At 40.8% G+C, this 17,342-nt stretch overlaps 3 protein-coding genes across 5 annotated transcripts in view; 2 read left to right on the top strand and 1 right to left on the bottom strand.

Moving 5' to 3' along the window:
- LOC103139970 (TSC22 domain family protein 2) overlaps positions 1-14,821 on the top strand; it is a 25,569-nt gene extending 10,748 nt beyond the window's left edge. Inside the window, exons 2-4 of one of the 2 annotated variants that reach the window (XM_007554864.2) lie at positions 1,256-1,330; positions 11,916-11,967; positions 12,959-14,821. In XM_007554864.2, the coding sequence (XP_007554926.1) occupies positions 1,256-1,330; positions 11,916-11,967; positions 12,959-13,291 (460 nt within the window). In that variant the 3' untranslated portion in view covers positions 13,292-14,821. The remainder of the gene's footprint in view (positions 1-1,255; positions 1,331-11,915; positions 11,968-12,958) is intronic. The other variant, XM_007554865.2, reaches the window with a different exon arrangement.
- LOC103140073 (deoxyribodipyrimidine photo-lyase-like) overlaps positions 13,306-17,342 on the top strand; it is a 12,259-nt gene continuing 8,222 nt past the window's right edge. The window contains exons 1-4 of the mRNA XM_007555020.2: positions 13,306-13,880; positions 15,666-15,837; positions 15,998-16,082; positions 16,605-16,728. Of these exons, the coding sequence (XP_007555082.1) occupies positions 13,427-13,880; positions 15,666-15,837; positions 15,998-16,082; positions 16,605-16,728 (835 nt within the window). The 5' untranslated portion in view covers positions 13,306-13,426. The remainder of the gene's footprint in view (positions 13,881-15,665; positions 15,838-15,997; positions 16,083-16,604; positions 16,729-17,342) is intronic.
- On the bottom strand, positions 15,327-17,070 carry LOC107836566 (UAP56-interacting factor-like). 2 transcript variants are annotated; one of them, XM_016672884.1, is made up of 6 exons: positions 16,736-17,070; positions 16,584-16,656; positions 16,438-16,493; positions 16,198-16,272; positions 15,935-16,091; positions 15,327-15,862 (listed from the first exon to the last, which is right to left on the bottom strand). In XM_016672884.1, the coding sequence occupies exons 1-6, from the start codon at positions 16,879-16,881 to the stop codon at positions 15,761-15,763; spliced, it is 609 nt and encodes a 202-aa protein (XP_016528370.1). In that variant the 5' UTR covers positions 16,882-17,070; the 3' UTR covers positions 15,327-15,760. The 2 variants fall into 2 exon arrangements, with proteins under 2 accessions (XP_016528370.1, XP_016528371.1); XM_016672885.1 differs by having other exon boundaries at positions 15,965-16,091; positions 16,736-17,066.

Genomic DNA, 17,342 nt, shown 5'->3' with positions numbered 1-17,342 from the left:
TGTGTAAAGTGAGTGCATGGGGGGTCAACTGGGCAGGAGTGGGGGGATTTCCTTCCCCACCCCCAACATCCATCCCTTGCTATGGAACACAGTGTCCTTGTAACCAACTAAAAGTAAATGTAGGAATGTGACGATCGGGGATTTGTTTCCGATTTCTGCTTCTCATAAAGCCTCAATGTGTCAATACGGCTTTTAGTCGTGTTTAGTTCTGTAAAAAAAAAAAAAGAAACAAAAATAACTGCATTTTGAATATTTCTTCAATGTTTTCTATTAGTTTCTGATGCAAACATAGTTTTTAAGAAAACAATGGAGTGTTTCTGTACAGTAAGGGGTGATGTCCCACTGTGTGCGTGTCAGAGAGCAGACGATTATTAATTTAAGACAAAATAATTAAAAAGTAGGACAGGACAATGTGGCTTAAGAAATGTGTCACAATATAAGCATTTCACATCAGTCAATGTTGCTATTTATTGATTATTTTTTGTCTTGAATATCTGAAATACTGCCAAACTGGTGGCATGACCGTTCCTGTTTTATCCACAGTTTTCACTCCATGCCGTTATTTATCTTTAAGCAAACTTTGCTCTGTCACAATAACAAATTCTAAACCCTTTCCCCTGCCTACATCCTCCAGAATGCCATTCAGTTCTGGATCGGAGTTCAGAAAAAGGGATTCAGTTTTCAGTTTCCGTTGAGCCAATCAATCTAAGTATCAACCAGTTCTGGACACCAGCTGATAATGCATCTCAGGTTAAAAGTCTAAACCAGATGTTCCTTGTTTGTTCAGTTATAAACATCCTGATATTTTGTCATGTCTGATTTTATTCTCAATGTCTGGTTTAAAAAGTGCAGAATATCTGATTGTACAAATATTTTTCATACCAAAATGTTTCCAGCTCCAATATTTGAAAGCGGTCTTGTTTCAAATTCTTAACATTTTCACATGTTAAGAACTTAACATGTGAAATTATGAAGGAAGGAACTTAACATGTGAACCGGCTGGAGGAAGGAGGCCCATAAAGTTCAGCATCCATTCCTGCTTCATTCCACTTTAACGTGACGTTTTCTGATCGCCCTCAGCGTCACACTGACGATATTACACGGTTACCACAGCGACATTAGAGTCTTGTAATGGGATTTTAAGTTGGTAAAAGCATTTCCAGAATCAGTTCGGTGTGTTTTCACTGTTTTCTCTCTCTCTTCACTGTTTCTCTTCTCTTCTCTCCTCTCTCTTCCTCGGATGTGGTTGACACAGGAACCCCTCCACGGCTTTCTACCAGGCCTTCCAGTCTGGAAGCAGATTAAGAGACTCAAAGGCTCACAGCGATAGGTACAGTACCGAGCTGGATTGGACAGGGCCGGCCTGCCAGAGTGTAACAAAGCGCGTGCAGTGTTCAGCAGCAGTGAGCTTTGCTTTTTGACACGTGCATGGATTGAATTTGGAAACAAAGCTTGGCAGCAGACGCAGCGCTGGCCGCCGGCCGTCTCAATAAGATCTGTCTCGCCCTGTTAATTCCCTGCAGTCGTTCTCCTGAGCTTCCTGTGACATCATATAACACCTTTGTCGCTCAAGGGATGACGAGGCGTTGCTTTCACAAGCTCTGCTAATGTTTCTATAGAGCTATCCACCAGGATAATTGCTCTCCTCTTGAGTTTCAAAGAAGAAAAAAAGTACATGGAGTCCAGAGAGGCCAACTGAAATGGTCAGACAGGTAATCGGATTAAAAACCAGTTCAACCAGTCCTTATGGGGGGAATTTCACTTCTTTCTATTAATCTTTTAAACACTTGGAGGCACTTTGAGCAGCAGTAAGAGATCCTTAGTGGGAATTGTATATAAAAAGTAATTCCCCTTGAAATATTTTTATTAGGATTCTGTCTAAAACAGCACATAAATATGGAGCTGTCTACAAATTCTGGATATTGTTTGGGTAAAAATAAAACCTGAAAAGTAGTATATATATTTTCCATTTTTCATATCATTAAGTTTTAAATTCATTTATGTCTAAAACCTTAAAATGTCTTAAATTCATTCAAGAAAACATAAGTTGGCTTTAAACATGGTCTTAAATTTTGTCATGGCAAGACTATTTAGCCTTGTATATCTTATGTTGGTGTTTTCTCGTGGGCCTTTTATATCGGGCAAAAGTTTGAGTTTCACTCAACACGTAGTGTGACTCGAGGTGATTCAGGCTACCAAATCACCTCGATTCGGTGATTCGAGGTGATTCGGATCACCTCGAGTCACACTACGCGGTGTGACTCGCGTAGTAGAGTTAGTTTATGGTTAGTTACCATAAATTAACTACCATAAGCTAGTTAGCTTATGGTAACTAGCTTTTTTACGTCTGCAAGTGTAAATTTATCAGAGTTCATCTTCGCCACTGACTCGCTTCTGTTGCCAACCCATAACGATGCTACGTCCATTCTGTATTGAAAAGAAAACTTGTCATTGTGGGGTTTAAGACTTTACAACCATTGTCAGTGTGAGAAACGCAAAGCTGCTGCCAAGAGCCACAAAACGGACCCAAGCAATTTCACAGTTCTAGTCCCTTGACTTATGCAAAAATATACTTTGTGCATTTCTTTCATGATAAGTCTTAAATCGTATTTATAATGGTTTTAAAAATCCTTCAATGTGAGTTTGGGGTATATCTCTGAATTTTTGGCCCTTTCCCTCGAGAGTATCTCAAACTTAGATTAGCACAGATGCTCAACTGGATTTAAGTAGGAGTTCACCGATTGTCTTAAATTTGGGAGCTCAGCAATCGGCCAATGCAGGAGTAGATCTGAAAATCAGCCACTACCCACCTGGTCACATCTGCACATTTGCTATTGGCAATAGTCACCCCACTGCTACCAACTTTTCCCCCATGTTTAGCAAATTTCCAGACAAAAAAAATCACGGTATCTACAAGTCAGGCTTTTTAAAGATCAGTGATTGGACAGAAAAGTGCAATCAGTGCCGTTTTAGATTGAAGTCTGGATTTTGATTGGGCCATTCCAACACACCAACATGTAGTTCTGACTGGCTCAGCAATTCCAACTAGCTTGAGCTTCCCTGTCCCTGCTGATTAAAAAGAATCCATGCAGCATGATACCGCCATCACCATGTTTCACCATGGCGATGTGTGGAGTGAGTTTTTGGATAAACATAGCATTTTGTATGTTGATCAGCATCTGACCAGAAGCAACCTTGAACACATAGCCTTGAAGCCATTTGTTCTCTAATGTAGCTTAACAAAACTCTGAGGCCAGAAACAGAGCAACAGCGTTAGAAATCAGATTTGATCACACACGTTCGGACTCTTGATCACCAGTTAGTTCCTGCGTGTTCTGAATTACCTCTTTGCTTACCTTCACAAAGTGTCATTAGCGATATATTTAGGTTTCTAGTTGTAGCATGACAAAATGTGTAAAATAGTGGTATGAATACATTTCCAGGTCCTGCACTTACAGTTTCAAAGATCCAAAAAGCGTTTGTGTTGAATCAAACCGAGCCTGAAAAGGTTTTTAATGACCGTGGGCTCAAACAAGGGTTCATGTTTGCCACCAAACAGAACAAGGAGGTGCTTGGCTTGTTTTGTTCTTGTGAAGAAGGTAAACACATGTTCAGTTTTATAGTTATTTCAGAAAGTCAGACCCAGGAAGACGTCTTGTCTTGGTTCTGGAGCTGGAAGAGAAGCGGCTTCAGTTTGATTGGAGACAAAATGGATCTGCTGTCTTCACTGCTCTGCATATCCAACCAAAAAGAACCAAATATAGAGAGTGACTGTTAGACTGGTTTCATTAGGAAGAGGTTGTGAATATACTGGTCTGTCTGCCAGTCAGTTTTCATTCTGTGGTACTCTTTCTGCATGCAGCTCACCCAGGATACATTTACTAGAAGCAGATGTTTTATGTTGATGTGTTTGTGCTAAAGCTCTGAATCCTGCTTTTTACTGACAAAACTCACCTTTGTGGTTTAATTAGGCATCAACAAAACTGCATTTAAATCACTTGAGTTTAGTACTAGTCAGATAAAAATTGAGGAAATGTCCCACACATTTTTTTCTTCTTTCATGGTTAATGTTTGTAGTAGTTCCAGTGCTCCCCACACTTACTGAATACAGGATTTGACCCACGGACGATGTCCATGTTGATGCCAAATTACATATAGAAGAGCGCTAAGTGATTGTCCCAAAAAGACAACACCACAAAAAGACTGTGTCCTCACTCCGTAACAATTGAGAACCAAAGGTTGTTTTCTGCAGGTTCACCAGACCATTGGCCGTCAACTCCCTACTCAGACAAGCCGACATAGTCTGCAGCCTCTTAGGGCTGCCGGGATGGGTCATAACTACCGTTTACCATCAGGACAGTTTGCATTGATATCGGCAGCATGTATAGTGAAATTTGAGGAGGAAAGTCGCATTTCGTGATGAATCAGATTTTGCCTTTCTCAGTTGGACCACAAGGTCAATGTGTGGAGAACATGTGGAGCATGCTACCCCGATTGCTGCACAAACAGAGTTTGCGAAAACGGTGTGAATCTTATCGTAGGAGGCGATCTAAATGCCAGGACATATCCAGGTTAAATTTTTCAACCAGTGGCGATCCGTGAACTTTACTTTTAGTAAACTTCCACACCCACAGAGGGTCTCTGTGTACTCTCACTCCATACGCTATGAAACCAGAGTATTCCCGTTTTCTCATTGTTTTCCAGAAGATAATGCTAAAGTCAGTAGAAGAAATAAGTTTATGGAGTGACATTCTATGTAATGAACTTGGCTGCTCAACCTCCAAATGCTGTTCAGTGTTTTTTATTGCCAAGAAGGAGCATTGCTGCAACAACTGATCAAACACTAATTTCCTCACTTAGATGCTAAGTTGATGGTCAGATCTCTGTGGTACTTGTAGCACCATAAAGTTGTAGTTCTAAACAAGGTTTAAAGTCCGTACTGTATGTGCAGTCTCAATGTTTTCAAGACTGCTTTGTTGCAATCAGCACAGTTTTTCACTGAAATCTTCTTCTGTTCCTTGATTGCTGTTTGAATCTGAAGAAAATGTCCAGCTGACAGTGTGGGAGGGCAATAGCGAGGGGCCCCTCTTTAAAGGAACTGAACTTTGCTGTGATGACATTTACAAAAATGGAAAAGAAACAGCTGAAAGCATAAGTGAGTGACAGGAAATGAAACTGCTTTAAGAGGAATATACAGCTGACACACCGTCAGCAGCCAACTGAGGAACTGTACACTCCAAAAAGTAATCAATGCACGTCTCGCTTTTAATGGCTGCAGCTTTAGCATGAAGCGGATCAGTGCCGTCTGTTTTAACTGAACCAGAACAAAGCCGGGAGATGAAGCCAGCGGCCTCGTTACAAGCATTTAGCTTTTCTTCTGCTTCTCTGAGCGGTTGGTGTTGTGGAGACGCCAATCGTCCGAGTCTGCTCGCGTTTCCATGGAAGCTGGGGATAACTAACGATGTGTTTGGGCCAGTGTGTTTTGAAGATCTTGGTGTTGATGACCCCTCGTGTTGTTGACCCATAATTGTCTGTTTTTTTTTTTTTTTTTTTGTTTTTTTTTGGTTGGTTTTGTTTGTAACAAGATGAAGTCATGGAACGGGTTTAGTGAAATCCCAAAGAAGAGCACAGATTTAACCTTTGAGCCATTTTTAACATAATGGATATTCTAACCAGCTGTTGTTTTTTATTTTTTTGGTGATGCACCCTTTCCATTAGAATCTAGCTACATAGTCAGCTATTTAACGTTTATTAGAGACTAAGACATTGATCAAACTTTTTGCGCCAGTCAGCTTCGATTTTGTTTTCATAAACTATATTCAGTTTTTGATTTACCTTCTGGGTAAATCAAAACCTGAACGAATTGACCATTAAAATGTTTAAACTTTCAGTTATTTCTCTTAGCATAACTGAAAGTCGGCAAATACAGGAACTTACAAAAAACAACTAAAAAGAAGGTTTCCTTTACCAGCCAGCTCATACATGACTGACTTTATTTTGCAGACAGGAAAATGTAATGTGCACTATATTAGTAGATAGTTCTTCTATCATTTCTTTCAAATTCAAAAATATTCTAATGATCCCAAAGGAAAATTAAAGTGTTGTCTCATATTAATTTAAGATTCTAAAAGTAAATAAGTAGTAAAAAGTAAACATAAATGGCTAAAAAGGAACTATTTACTTTTTAACTTTAGAGTTAAATAGTGAATTATTAGTACATACAATATATATAACTGTATATTTGACATTTATTTCAAATATACAGCTTGAAATGACATGAAATATTGAACAAGAGCGTGGTTACAATGCCAGCAGCTCAGCAACATTTACACACAGTCACAGGTGTTTTGAGGATAGATAGAAGAGAAACGGGGGGGGGAAAACTCCTCATAGTTGCAGGTCTGCTTTTTGTTTGTCATGTGTGTTCACAGTGGTGCTGTGTCATTTGTCTTAGAGCTCCATTCATTCCATAAACGTCAATAGATGCTCTCTGAAGTGCTTTGAAGCAAACAGAAGTGCTGAGTTGTCTTCAGGCAAACAAATTTGTAGGAAGGTAGTTGTAAAGAGTGTGTCTGTAGGTTCGTGCAGGAATGGGTAGAGTGATGACAAGTAATTGCCTCTGTAATAATATGTCCTTTTAGCCGATTGGGTTTTGTTACTTTTAGATGGAAAGAAAATAACTTGGCAAACTGGCATCTGCAACTTGAAAACAGGTATTGTGAGTTTTACCTGATGTTTTACAAGGTGGACACAACCAGCTCTGATGATGGGGAACTTTTCCTGTAAATTACAAATGAAATGATCTAGAACTGACTCTATAAGAGCAGAAAAAGTTTCAGTAAATGGTTTATAAACAGTCAACTACTTCCTTTTTTTTTTCCCTTCAGTCTTGGGTTCTAACCACAAACCCACCAGCTCCCGGTCATTTGATTTCCTTATGCCTTGTTTGCTGAGACGAAGCTCTAAATAGAAACATGATGTGACCCTCAGTAGTTTTACAACTCGATTCATTTGCATGACATTGCCACCCAAATTATGCTTTGAAGCTTACTTGGTTGCAATTTTTGTACTTCCTCTTTATGTTCTCTGACAACTCATGGTGCATGCTTGTGTAAGAATGCGTTTAGCGCAACCAGTGGAAGTTGTCTGTCAACTGAAATGAGAAAAACACCCACACTATATTTAATTTGAATATCCTTTATTTATTCCAAAGGGAAAATAATTTTTTGTAATTCTTATTATCCAAGTATCTTAAAAGGGTCATTGAGACTGAAAATCTTTGGGCAAGAAGAATCTCCAGTAGCAGTCAGTCCTGCAGCAAGTCTCAAGAGGCCTCTGACTGAAGACTGTTGCTGTATGACGGTGTCATGACTGTCAGGACATGCTAATGGCTCCATATCCAAAAAGCAGAGATATTTTACAGCAATATGTTCAGAATGATACAAATAGGGCTGAAGCAATTAACCGTGATTAATCAATTGTTGATTTGAAGTTCAGTTAATGGTTAAGCGATTGCTAGACTGTCCATCCTAAAGAAGGCCATTTGTTGGGAAAAAAAAAAACATACTCCGACCAGTAATTCATCCAGAACTGTACAAAAAATATTAAATATTGCTTTTAAGATAAAAACCACCATGTTTTACCCAGAACTCATAAACTCCTAAGATTCACTACAAGAATGTTATGTTATTGCATTTGAGACAATAAAATATTTTATTTTTAAAAATAATTTATTTGCATCTTAATGCATTTCTAATATTGTATGTAAATAGTTAAATGGGCAAATGAAAAATCTGCACCATGTGCCATTTTTTCATTCAATAAGTTGATTAATAATCAGAATAATTGATAGAATTATCGATTACTAAGATAATCATTCGTTGCAGTCTTAAATCAGCAGTTTTTGGCAAGCACTGCTAATCCATCTCATTTGCTTTTGCTGCTTCTCTTTACACATCAGCCTCTTATTAAGCTCCTCTGGAATTTAGGGTCATAGTTCAGGTATCTTTTGAGCTTCTGAGATGCTAATCAAAAGTCTCATAACTTATCAATGGAGTTTATCTGTGTTATGGACAACTGCAAACCTACCAAGACATGTTGGAAAAACCACACTACCTGTTCACTACCTGTTCAAGCTGGCACTGTTTGAGTATATGTGTAATGAGCTGTGTTTCAATTAAACTTAGTTCATTGCACAAATTGGAGCTACAAAATAAATTTGCGCAATGGAAACACATCTATGTTCAAAAAGACTCATTATTTTTGATTTTGCTACAATGAGATGGTTTTTCTGCCACATTGAAATCGATCTATTTACATCATGCGAGTCACATGATTAAAAGCAGATGTTACTACTGGCAAAACGACAGATGGATGGATAGATAGATAGATAGATAGATAGATAAAAACGTTATTCCCTGAGGGAATTTACCCTGAGGGGTATTGTAGACAATTTCTCTGAAAAAAAAAGACGACAGAAAGTAGCAGGAGGAGGATGGTTTGTTTTGGGGGTTTTCAGATCGTGTGCGGTCAGAAGATGCACCGTTCATAAAAAGTTGTGCGTCAGTCAAACATGTCGAATCCGCAGCTCTTCTGTAATCACAGAGAACAATTTCAATAATACGCAGCACATGTAGCCGCTCCCTAGTGTAGGAAGATTGTCTGTCCGCCTGAATAAGACGCTGATGTCTCACCTCTGATGACTGATGGATGAGGAGCAGTACTACCATAGATGAATTATTATTATTATTATTTCTCATGTAACTGTTTATATTCATCGCTGCCATGATTTTTAGTGACTTATTGCGTGAACAAGCTTATTCAGTGTGATTTTTAATTTCTTATTTAATGGAAACACGACAAGTTCAGAATATCAGCAGAATATATTCAAATATTTGCACTCATTTGAAATGGAAACGCAGCTACTGATACATTCACAATATAGGGGAAAAAGTTGAAGGGCTGTGAATGTACTGTATGCATCACCGTTGACCAGGTGAGGTTATGCAACGCCATGACGTCAGGATCTCGCCTGCCGATCTCTGCTCTTGTCATATCACCCAGGAAGGCTGACTGTAAAGCGCGTTGCCACAGCGGGAACCCTGCTGCTCTTAAACACATCAGCAGATCCGTCACAAATGACAACAATTTGTTGGCCCCATGAGATTCTCGCCCTTCTATACTTTGCTATCTCTAGTGGACTTTTATTGGCATTCCTGTTTAACTGCCAGTGCTGTATGGGAACCCGTATGCGGAGCTTGTAAATGTCAGCCGTGTTGATGTAGAGGTTTACAGAAGTATCTGTTGCACAATCAAGAGTAAGCTGAAACCCACATTAGCATTATGTTTCATTTCAGCCCAGCCCATTAGCTTCAGAGGCTCAACTTTACACACTGCAGTACCAACAGTCTCCTTTTGAGGGGACTGAGTTGAGGACGGATGGATTTCTGTACTGATTCCTCCCCCAAAAGCATAAATAAATTTCTTCAGTTACTCGTGTGGTTTCCAGAAGCCTCTCCTCCTGCTTACCTGAAATAACTTCCAGTTGTTCTTGGAAGTTCTTTAATTACCAGATGGTGTCCTAATATGGCATTGATAGGTTTTTGTTTCTCTGCTTACATCAGTGCAACTACTACATCTGCAGCTAAAGTTGCGAGCATCAACCCAAACCTTCAGGGTTCAATAAGAATCTGAGCCCACAAATCTTCTACGACTCCATAGGAACGATTGTTGTGTTATCAATGTTTTCCGGTCACCATAGTTACAGATCCGTCACTGGCACAAGTCCCACTGACGGTACGCACTGGTGTTTTGAATTTTCCTCGTCTTCTAGTCCCTGATGTGATTACAGGAGTTCTGCAGGAAAAGCTCCAGGGAAGACGACTTCATTCTCTCTGTCTCTCTCTCTCTCCGTCTCTCTGTCTCTCTCTCTATCTTTTTATTTTTTTTCACTGTAGAAGTGAGATCATTGGGAGTTCTGGGAGGAGGAACCACAGCAGAAGATCTGTCGCAGTTTCGGTTATCTGAATGATTTTAGGGTACCTAGATGAACGTCTAACCGCAAACATGAGAATGTTTGAGTACGCAGATTAAGTGTTGCTCAGACCTGATTGGAGAGTTATAAGAGAAATTTCGTGTGGTTTGTTTGTGCCATTGTCTCTTCAAATTACAAATCAAGTTATGTCATTTCCAGAAGTAGGCAAATAGTGGGCTGGTGTGAACCCAAACACACTGGGGCAGTGCGGAGCAGTAGGGTGTACAAAGTGTGTTTTTTATTTTCTGTACTGTCAAAAGCCACTGAAGCAACAAGGGTGGAACCCAGAGTCCATCAGCTCTTTATTTTATAGACTCAGAGGAAGAAAAAAATTCCATTAGGGAAGAAAAGTTTAGGAGAGCTCACTGTGCCTAAATTAAACACACATTTTTCGCAGCTTTGGGTTATGAAACGGTTCGTTCTCGTGGTGGTGGTTGGGTGGGGGGGATAATGTGGTCTGTGGGGGGGGGAAGAATTAAAAATAAATTCATGTCTTGAAGCGATGGGCGTGTGTCACAGAGTGAATCTCTCGTAGCGGGCGTTCAGGAGCCATGTGAGGCCAGGTGGCCGGGCGGGCCATGTAGCTTAGTTGTGTCTTAGGAACGAATCAGAGGGAAGGAGAGAATAAAATGAGTGACGAGTTGTCATGGCAGCAGAGGTATGGGAAGCATTCCTCCCCAGCACATCCCACTGATAACAATCAGCCGAGCGCTTCCGCCCGTCTCGCGCACACCAGCCGGACGGACTGCAGAGGAACAGGACATCTTGTCCCCAGTAGGGGGTAGAGGGTAGGGTTCAGGGGCTGACGGGACGGGGACTGTGCTGCAAGGCATGCTGGGATTGAGCTTCACGTCTTACAAAAATATTGAGTGTTTCAGAAACTCATGAGAGTTTGTGGACAACAGTTGGACAGTTGGTTCAAGTCTGACTGATGCAGCTGGACACAAAGCTCTCTGTCGCCCTCTAGTGGAGAAAAGTAACTTTGCTCATACTTCAGTGTTTTTCAAAAAGGATTCGTATTTTGTCTCACTTCCACACAATTCAGTGTTTTATGTGACAAACCAACACAAGTTGTGAAATGGTAGGAGGTTAAATAAATCAAAATCATTGATCAATATTTATGTTCTGATAACTGCACAGTATCTTTATCTTGTGCAGTATATCATTACTATTAATTGCTGTTATTGGTAATCTTGTTTTATATATTTTTATAACACTTTTGGAAGACTTTTCTGTAAACCTGTATATCTCGATGCTGCGGTTACACGCCTAAGTTTCCCCTCTGTGGGATAATAAATTTTATTCTATTTGTATTCACGCCTCCTGAGTCAATACTGTGTAGAACCAACTCACTGAGATTACAGCGGAGTAAAATTTTGTGTCCTTTTTTCCTGTTTGTTCCCTGCAATAACAACTAAGTGCTCCTAATTAAGTGACGACTTCTGCCGGTTTCTTTTACTGGATTTTATTTGCCATGTTTTTCAGATAAAAGCCGTTCCTTCCACTTCCTAACTTTTTATCATCTTTAAATATTGCCGGACATATCGGATGTTCCTCCTATAAAGTATTGTGCCATTATAACCAAGTTTGTTTTCTCCATTTTCTTCACTTCTGTGTTTTCTTCCTTTGTGTGATCAGCACCCAGAAAATCTCAGATTTTCTTATGAAATTTTAACACTGATTATGTGTCATAAAGATGATGTTTACCTTCTTTACTCTGTTATAAAATAACTTTTTCCTTTATATACGCGCTGACCGATGCCATCTACACTGTCCAGACCGATTTCTTGTATTGGGTGTTTTGTTGTTGTTTCAGGATAAATGACCAACTTCTGCAGGGAAGCTAAAGCTGATCTAATTCCTTCTTTCTTTTTTCTTTCAGTGCCTCTGGAACCAACATTGTTGCCATTGATAATAAAATTGAACAGGCAATGGTAAGCTCATCAGTTATTTGTTCTCTATAAGAAAATATTCTAATTAAAATCATCAGAATTTTAATGTATTTCTTTAATTCATTGCCAAAAGTGAAACTTCCAACTTATTTAGATTCATGAGAGTGAAATATAGATGAATTATGGATTTTACAGGTTGCAAAATCCCACTATTCAGTTTGTTAGAAAATTAAAATATTACATCAGAACAAATGAAACTGATTTTAATACAGAAATGTGGAGCTACTTTAAGTATGTCCATCTACTGTACCATTTGGTTGGGGCTCCTTTTGCATGAATTACTGCATCAGTGCAGCGTGACATGGAGACAGTCGGTATGTGATTCTGCTGAGGTGGAATGGAAACTTTCATTGCTTTTGACTTTGTTTTTTTTGCAATCTTTTTCTCCAAATGTCTTCCTTCCTGTCAACTTTCTCCTTATATGCTTTTTGTCAGACTTCAATAATTATCTGCTGCATTACTGAGTCGGCATCACTCCTCATGATTGTGTTCATCTCAACACCACAGAAGTTTCTAAAAATGTTGTTTTACTTTAAAAAAACACTTTTATTACCTTCTGAACAGTAAAAATTAATAGACTATTTAAATGAAATGAACAAAGTCGTCAGAAATTTCCAATATATAGAATCAAAACATGAATACAGTCTTCCATGTTTGCCTTTATTACTAGGAACACTTATTTTCCCAGACTTTTTTTATTATTTTGTTCAAAAAAAAAAAATGCTCAGCAACACTTTTTCCTAACATTTTTTTTTATTTTTTTCAATTTTTTATTTTTTTTTTAGTAATCCTCCAATTCTTAAAGAAACAGAATTTTGGGTTGACATTGGCTATCAATCGCTAAAATGAAAAAGTTTCAGATTTTCTATTAAATAATTGAAATAAGCCAACTGTTAATAAAATCATGTAATTTCTGTGCTGCGCCATAATTGGCCTGTTGACCCACCTGCTCCTTTCCGTGTGTTTTGTGCAGGACCTGGTGAAAAGCCATCTGATGTATGCAGTGCGTGAGGAGGTGGAGGTGTTAAAGGAGCAGATCAAGGAGCTGTTTGAGAGGAACTCTGTGCTGGAGCGGGAGAACGCCGTGCTCAAATCTCTGGCTAACAGCGAGCAGCTGTCTCAGCTAACGGCTCAGACCGGCGCCACCTCGGCCGTCGCTGCCGCCGCTGCAGCCGCCACCCCTGGTTCCACCTCCGCCCCCGGCCTCCAGCAGCTCCACCCCAAACCCCAGCAGCCCCAGCCTCAGCAGCCCCAGACTCAGCTCGACGCTGGCCAACAACCGCAGCCCAACGTCACCTCCGCTTGAAGTGCGTCTGCCCTGCTTCGCACAGGGCAGAAACAAAGTATCTCCTTGTACAACTTAATATAATTAGTATATGTGAAATTAAAAAGAAAGAAACTGTCTTTAGCCACCAGCTTGACCACAAAGTACAGTGCTTATATGTGTGTGTGCGCGTCTGTGTGTGTGTGTACGTGTGTTAGCAAGCGAGACTGTGAACTGGTTTTGAAATGTATGCGCGTGTCTGTACTGTGGGCCTTTCCAGTGTTAATGCAATCATCAAAAGGTGTGTGTTTGAGACTGAGAGAGAGAGGGAGGGAGAGAGAGGGAGATGCTAACTGGAAGTGTGAGAGGGGCGCGTGGCAAGCAGGCTGGAGCGGCTTCAGAACCAAACCCAAACCGCTCAAAGGGGTTCACCGGCGAAAAAGAGACAGACAGGAAGTAGAAAAAAAAGTGCTTATTTTTTTAAACGAGACAGAGTCGGGAGGGGTTAGCTGCTCAATGTCGGGATCCAAGAACTGGGAGAGTCTTTATTTTGTTTCTGTCGGAGCGCCAACACTGCTGACGTCACCTTGCATCAAGTCCAACTCTCGCATCAGTCCTCCTCAGTTCTACTGTTATTAGTGTTTATTTATTACAGGGCTGCTATTTCCACAAAATGAACAATTCCACGAAACCTGTTAAATAGTAGCCCGGTGACTCTTCTCCTTCTTCTTCTATTGTTTTACAGTGTTTAAACAGCTCAGCCTCTTCCCAGGCTGCCCTCTGTGAAGACAAATAAAATGTAGGCAAAATAAAATGAAAATTCTGACAAATGTTTAACACTAACTCAGATATCACGCTGCAATTGCCAATTCATAGCTTGAGCTCAATTGAATGTACATTTTTGTATAGTATAAAGTATTATTTGCCTTGATGGGCGACAGCACCTGTCGACGTCAGATGTTAATATAAGCCAGCAAAGGGGGGAGGAGTTGAAGAAAACCCACTTATTTGATCTTAAAGTGAATTTAAGAGTATTACCATGCCCCCCCTCTTTACTTTCAGTTTTAGCTCCACTGGTTTTCCTGTGGGAAGCGGGGCCAACGGAGGGAGGGGGAAGAAGCTGTGAAATCATCCAACATACTTCAACGTACGTCAACCAAAGATTAAAAGCTGTGTAAATCGATTTCTTTTGAGATGCACACGATTTTTTTTCTTTCTTTTTTTTTTTTTTTTACTTCCTCCTACACAAAAATAGTTTCGTTGCTGTTCAGCATGTTCTGCATGATCTGTAACCTTCAAACCACTTTCTTACCTCATTTTTATTCAGCACTCTTGTTGTAAGATAGTCTGAACAGTGTAAATGATTTGGGGGGTGTAAGGGGAGGGGAGGGGGTTTCTGTTGCCGAGCAGCGAGTTGAAAATAAAACCTAGTGTTGCCGACACTAGTCGCAGACAAAATGAAGTGAGCCATGTTTTTGTTCAGTTAAATGGTGTTTGAATTTCATATGCCAATAGTTTTGTTACTTTGCAAAATTTTATTGTATTTAAATAAAAGCAATATTCCGATTCCAAGATGTGGTTTCACTCGCTCTCAGGCGCTTGTGTGGCTCGGCTCGTGTTTAAACATTCCAACTGGTCAAAGCAGCCAATGTGTGTCCGGTCAGGATTACAAAAAACACCTCATAACTCCACCCTTGTTAGCTTTTGGCCTTTTAGCTGGTAAGTCTTATCAGCTGTTAGCTGTTAAGTGACAAGTTGACATTTAATTAGCTTTGATCACTTAAAGTTACTTTTTCCAGACTGAACTGTTTTTAAAACCCAGTAGCTGCTCTTTGGGTCTAAATTATAGTTAAAGTAACTAATCCCAGAGGGAAAGCTCCAAGGAGGCGGGGCTAGGTCCACCCAGGTGTTTTGCATAGCTCAATGGTTGCCACTGGAGATTAGAGAATTTCTTAAACGTAAGACAGAATGAAGGCAACACTCCAGGCATGCTTTCAATAATGGAATAGCATAATATAGAGCTCAAAAATTTTGATTGTTTTTAAATAATACTCAGAATCAGAAGTCATGGTCATGATGCTGTATCAGAATCAGTATTTAGACAATCTTTTATTTAAAGAACTTTACAAAACTGGCAGAAAAACGTTCTTTCCCCACACACCATCCTAGCAAATACATCGTCGTCTTCTCTGAAAACAAAATGCTTTTTAAAAAGTGTTTGTAGTGTTAACAGTTCTGAGTCATAAAGGGGATTAAAAAAAAAGTTTAAAATATTCCCCTGCACTGAGTTGTCACAACACAAAAAGTTGAATACACCGACATTGAGGAGAAAATGGAAGCTTTTTCCAACTGTTCCGGTAACACAGAGCAGCCATGTGAATCCTGCTTATTTGTCCCATCCAGGCTTCCCTCTCAGTGTCATCACAACAACTCGGCACACGTCCCGTTGTTGGGGCGGTGTCGGAGCGGGACGGAGGGTCTTTGGGGCGTCATCTCTTCCTTCACGTCAGGCTAACCCACGGTAACAAACCTGCTGCCCCGGCCGCTCTGCGCCGTGGCGACGCGCCGATCTTTGAGGATGCGGAAACGTTCGTTCAGAGTCATCGATGTTTGCTGAGGAGGCAAAAACAAAAAAATACAGACACTAATGAATGACCAGGGGGGAAAAACGAAATAAAAAATCACCTGAAGGAAGACATCCGAACGTCTTCTTACCGGCTTCCCAACGCTGTTGATGTCAAACTGCAGAGGGACTCCTTTAGGGACCTTCTTCTCCTCCGTCTCCACCTTAACCGGAGCCGAGCTGACGGGCGGCGGGTGCAGCGTCCAGGCAGTAGGGGGCCTACGAGCAAGTTAAACACATATGCTGTTGGAGGCAGAGGTGTGTTAAGATACATTATCCCTCCACAGAACTTTCTACTTCGGAGGAGGTGGCACTGAACGCTCACTCTGGTTGAGTTCTGGCTGTCGGGTTGTCAATAGAAACAGTCAGAATTCCACTGCCGGCTGTAGACGTGTGCCACCTAGTGGGCAAGCAGGAGAGCTGCGTCACGGATACAGATATGCATGTTTATTTTCTTTTAATCAATTTATAAGGCATTCATTTTAGATATATGAACTTAAGACTTTTAAGGGACGCCCAGCCTCTCTTTCTAATGGATCCAACCAATCGCACTGAAGACACTTACTGTCGCGTTCTGACTGGAGGAGTGTGAAGGTTTGTCTTCTGTACTTGGGCTTGAACCTGCACAGCACAGCGAGGCAATATTAAACATGTCGCCTTGGGAAACATCAGGTCTGATTTCATCCACGTCAGCGATATAACGCAGCGCACCTTGAGCCCTCTGCGGAAAAGGAAGGTGGCCTGGCGAGCCTCTCTCTGCGTCTGCTGGACCGGCGGCAGAGGTCTGCAGAGAGGAAAGCACAAGCTGTGGAAACGCTCCAGAGGGATGAGGCTGTGTCTGAGCGGGGCCCATTGGGTCTCACCGTCGCCGCAGCTGGAACGGTCTCCTAGACGACAACAACAACGCTGCCGCGTTCTGGCCTCTCTGTGGATCGGGCTGCCGGTACGGCCGCCTCGGCACCTCCGGCCTCCTGTACTGGGCCTCCGAGCACTGAATGAAGGGCCTCATCCGCGGACGCGCTTTCTGACGAACGAGGTGAAAAACCCCCAAAAACAAACAAAAGACAAAAATGCATTTTAATCCATTTAGAGCAGAAAGAAAAAGATCACTTCACAATCAGGAGGAAGACTGCAGACTTCACAGCTGCTTAACAGACACTGATAAAGAATCTGGCTGTTCGATGGTTATTTCTACAGATGTCAGGATTCGACTAGAACCTGCAAAAATCCTGTCCAACGGGGATGAATGGATGAGAAACGGACAATATGACATTCAGTTTTAAGCTGAATCATTCATAGCTTCTATAACCATGTGTTATTTTACTTCACCACCACAGGAAGCTTCATATGCGACGCTCTGTGTTTAGTAAACAATCACTTTCACACTGTACTTCCTGTGGACAGAGGCCTCCTCTCACATTTCCAACTGTGAGAACTTCACTCTGAATGTGTTAACAACACAGAAGGAGT

This window comes from Poecilia formosa, unplaced genomic scaffold, assembly GCF_000485575.1.
Source record: "Poecilia formosa unplaced genomic scaffold, Poecilia_formosa-5.1.2 Scaffold67, whole genome shotgun sequence".
Classification (NCBI taxonomy): domain Eukaryota; kingdom Metazoa; phylum Chordata; class Actinopteri; order Cyprinodontiformes; family Poeciliidae; genus Poecilia; species Poecilia formosa.
The sequence above is the reverse complement of the archived record's forward strand: the minus strand, read 5'-3'. Positions and strand labels throughout refer to the sequence as shown.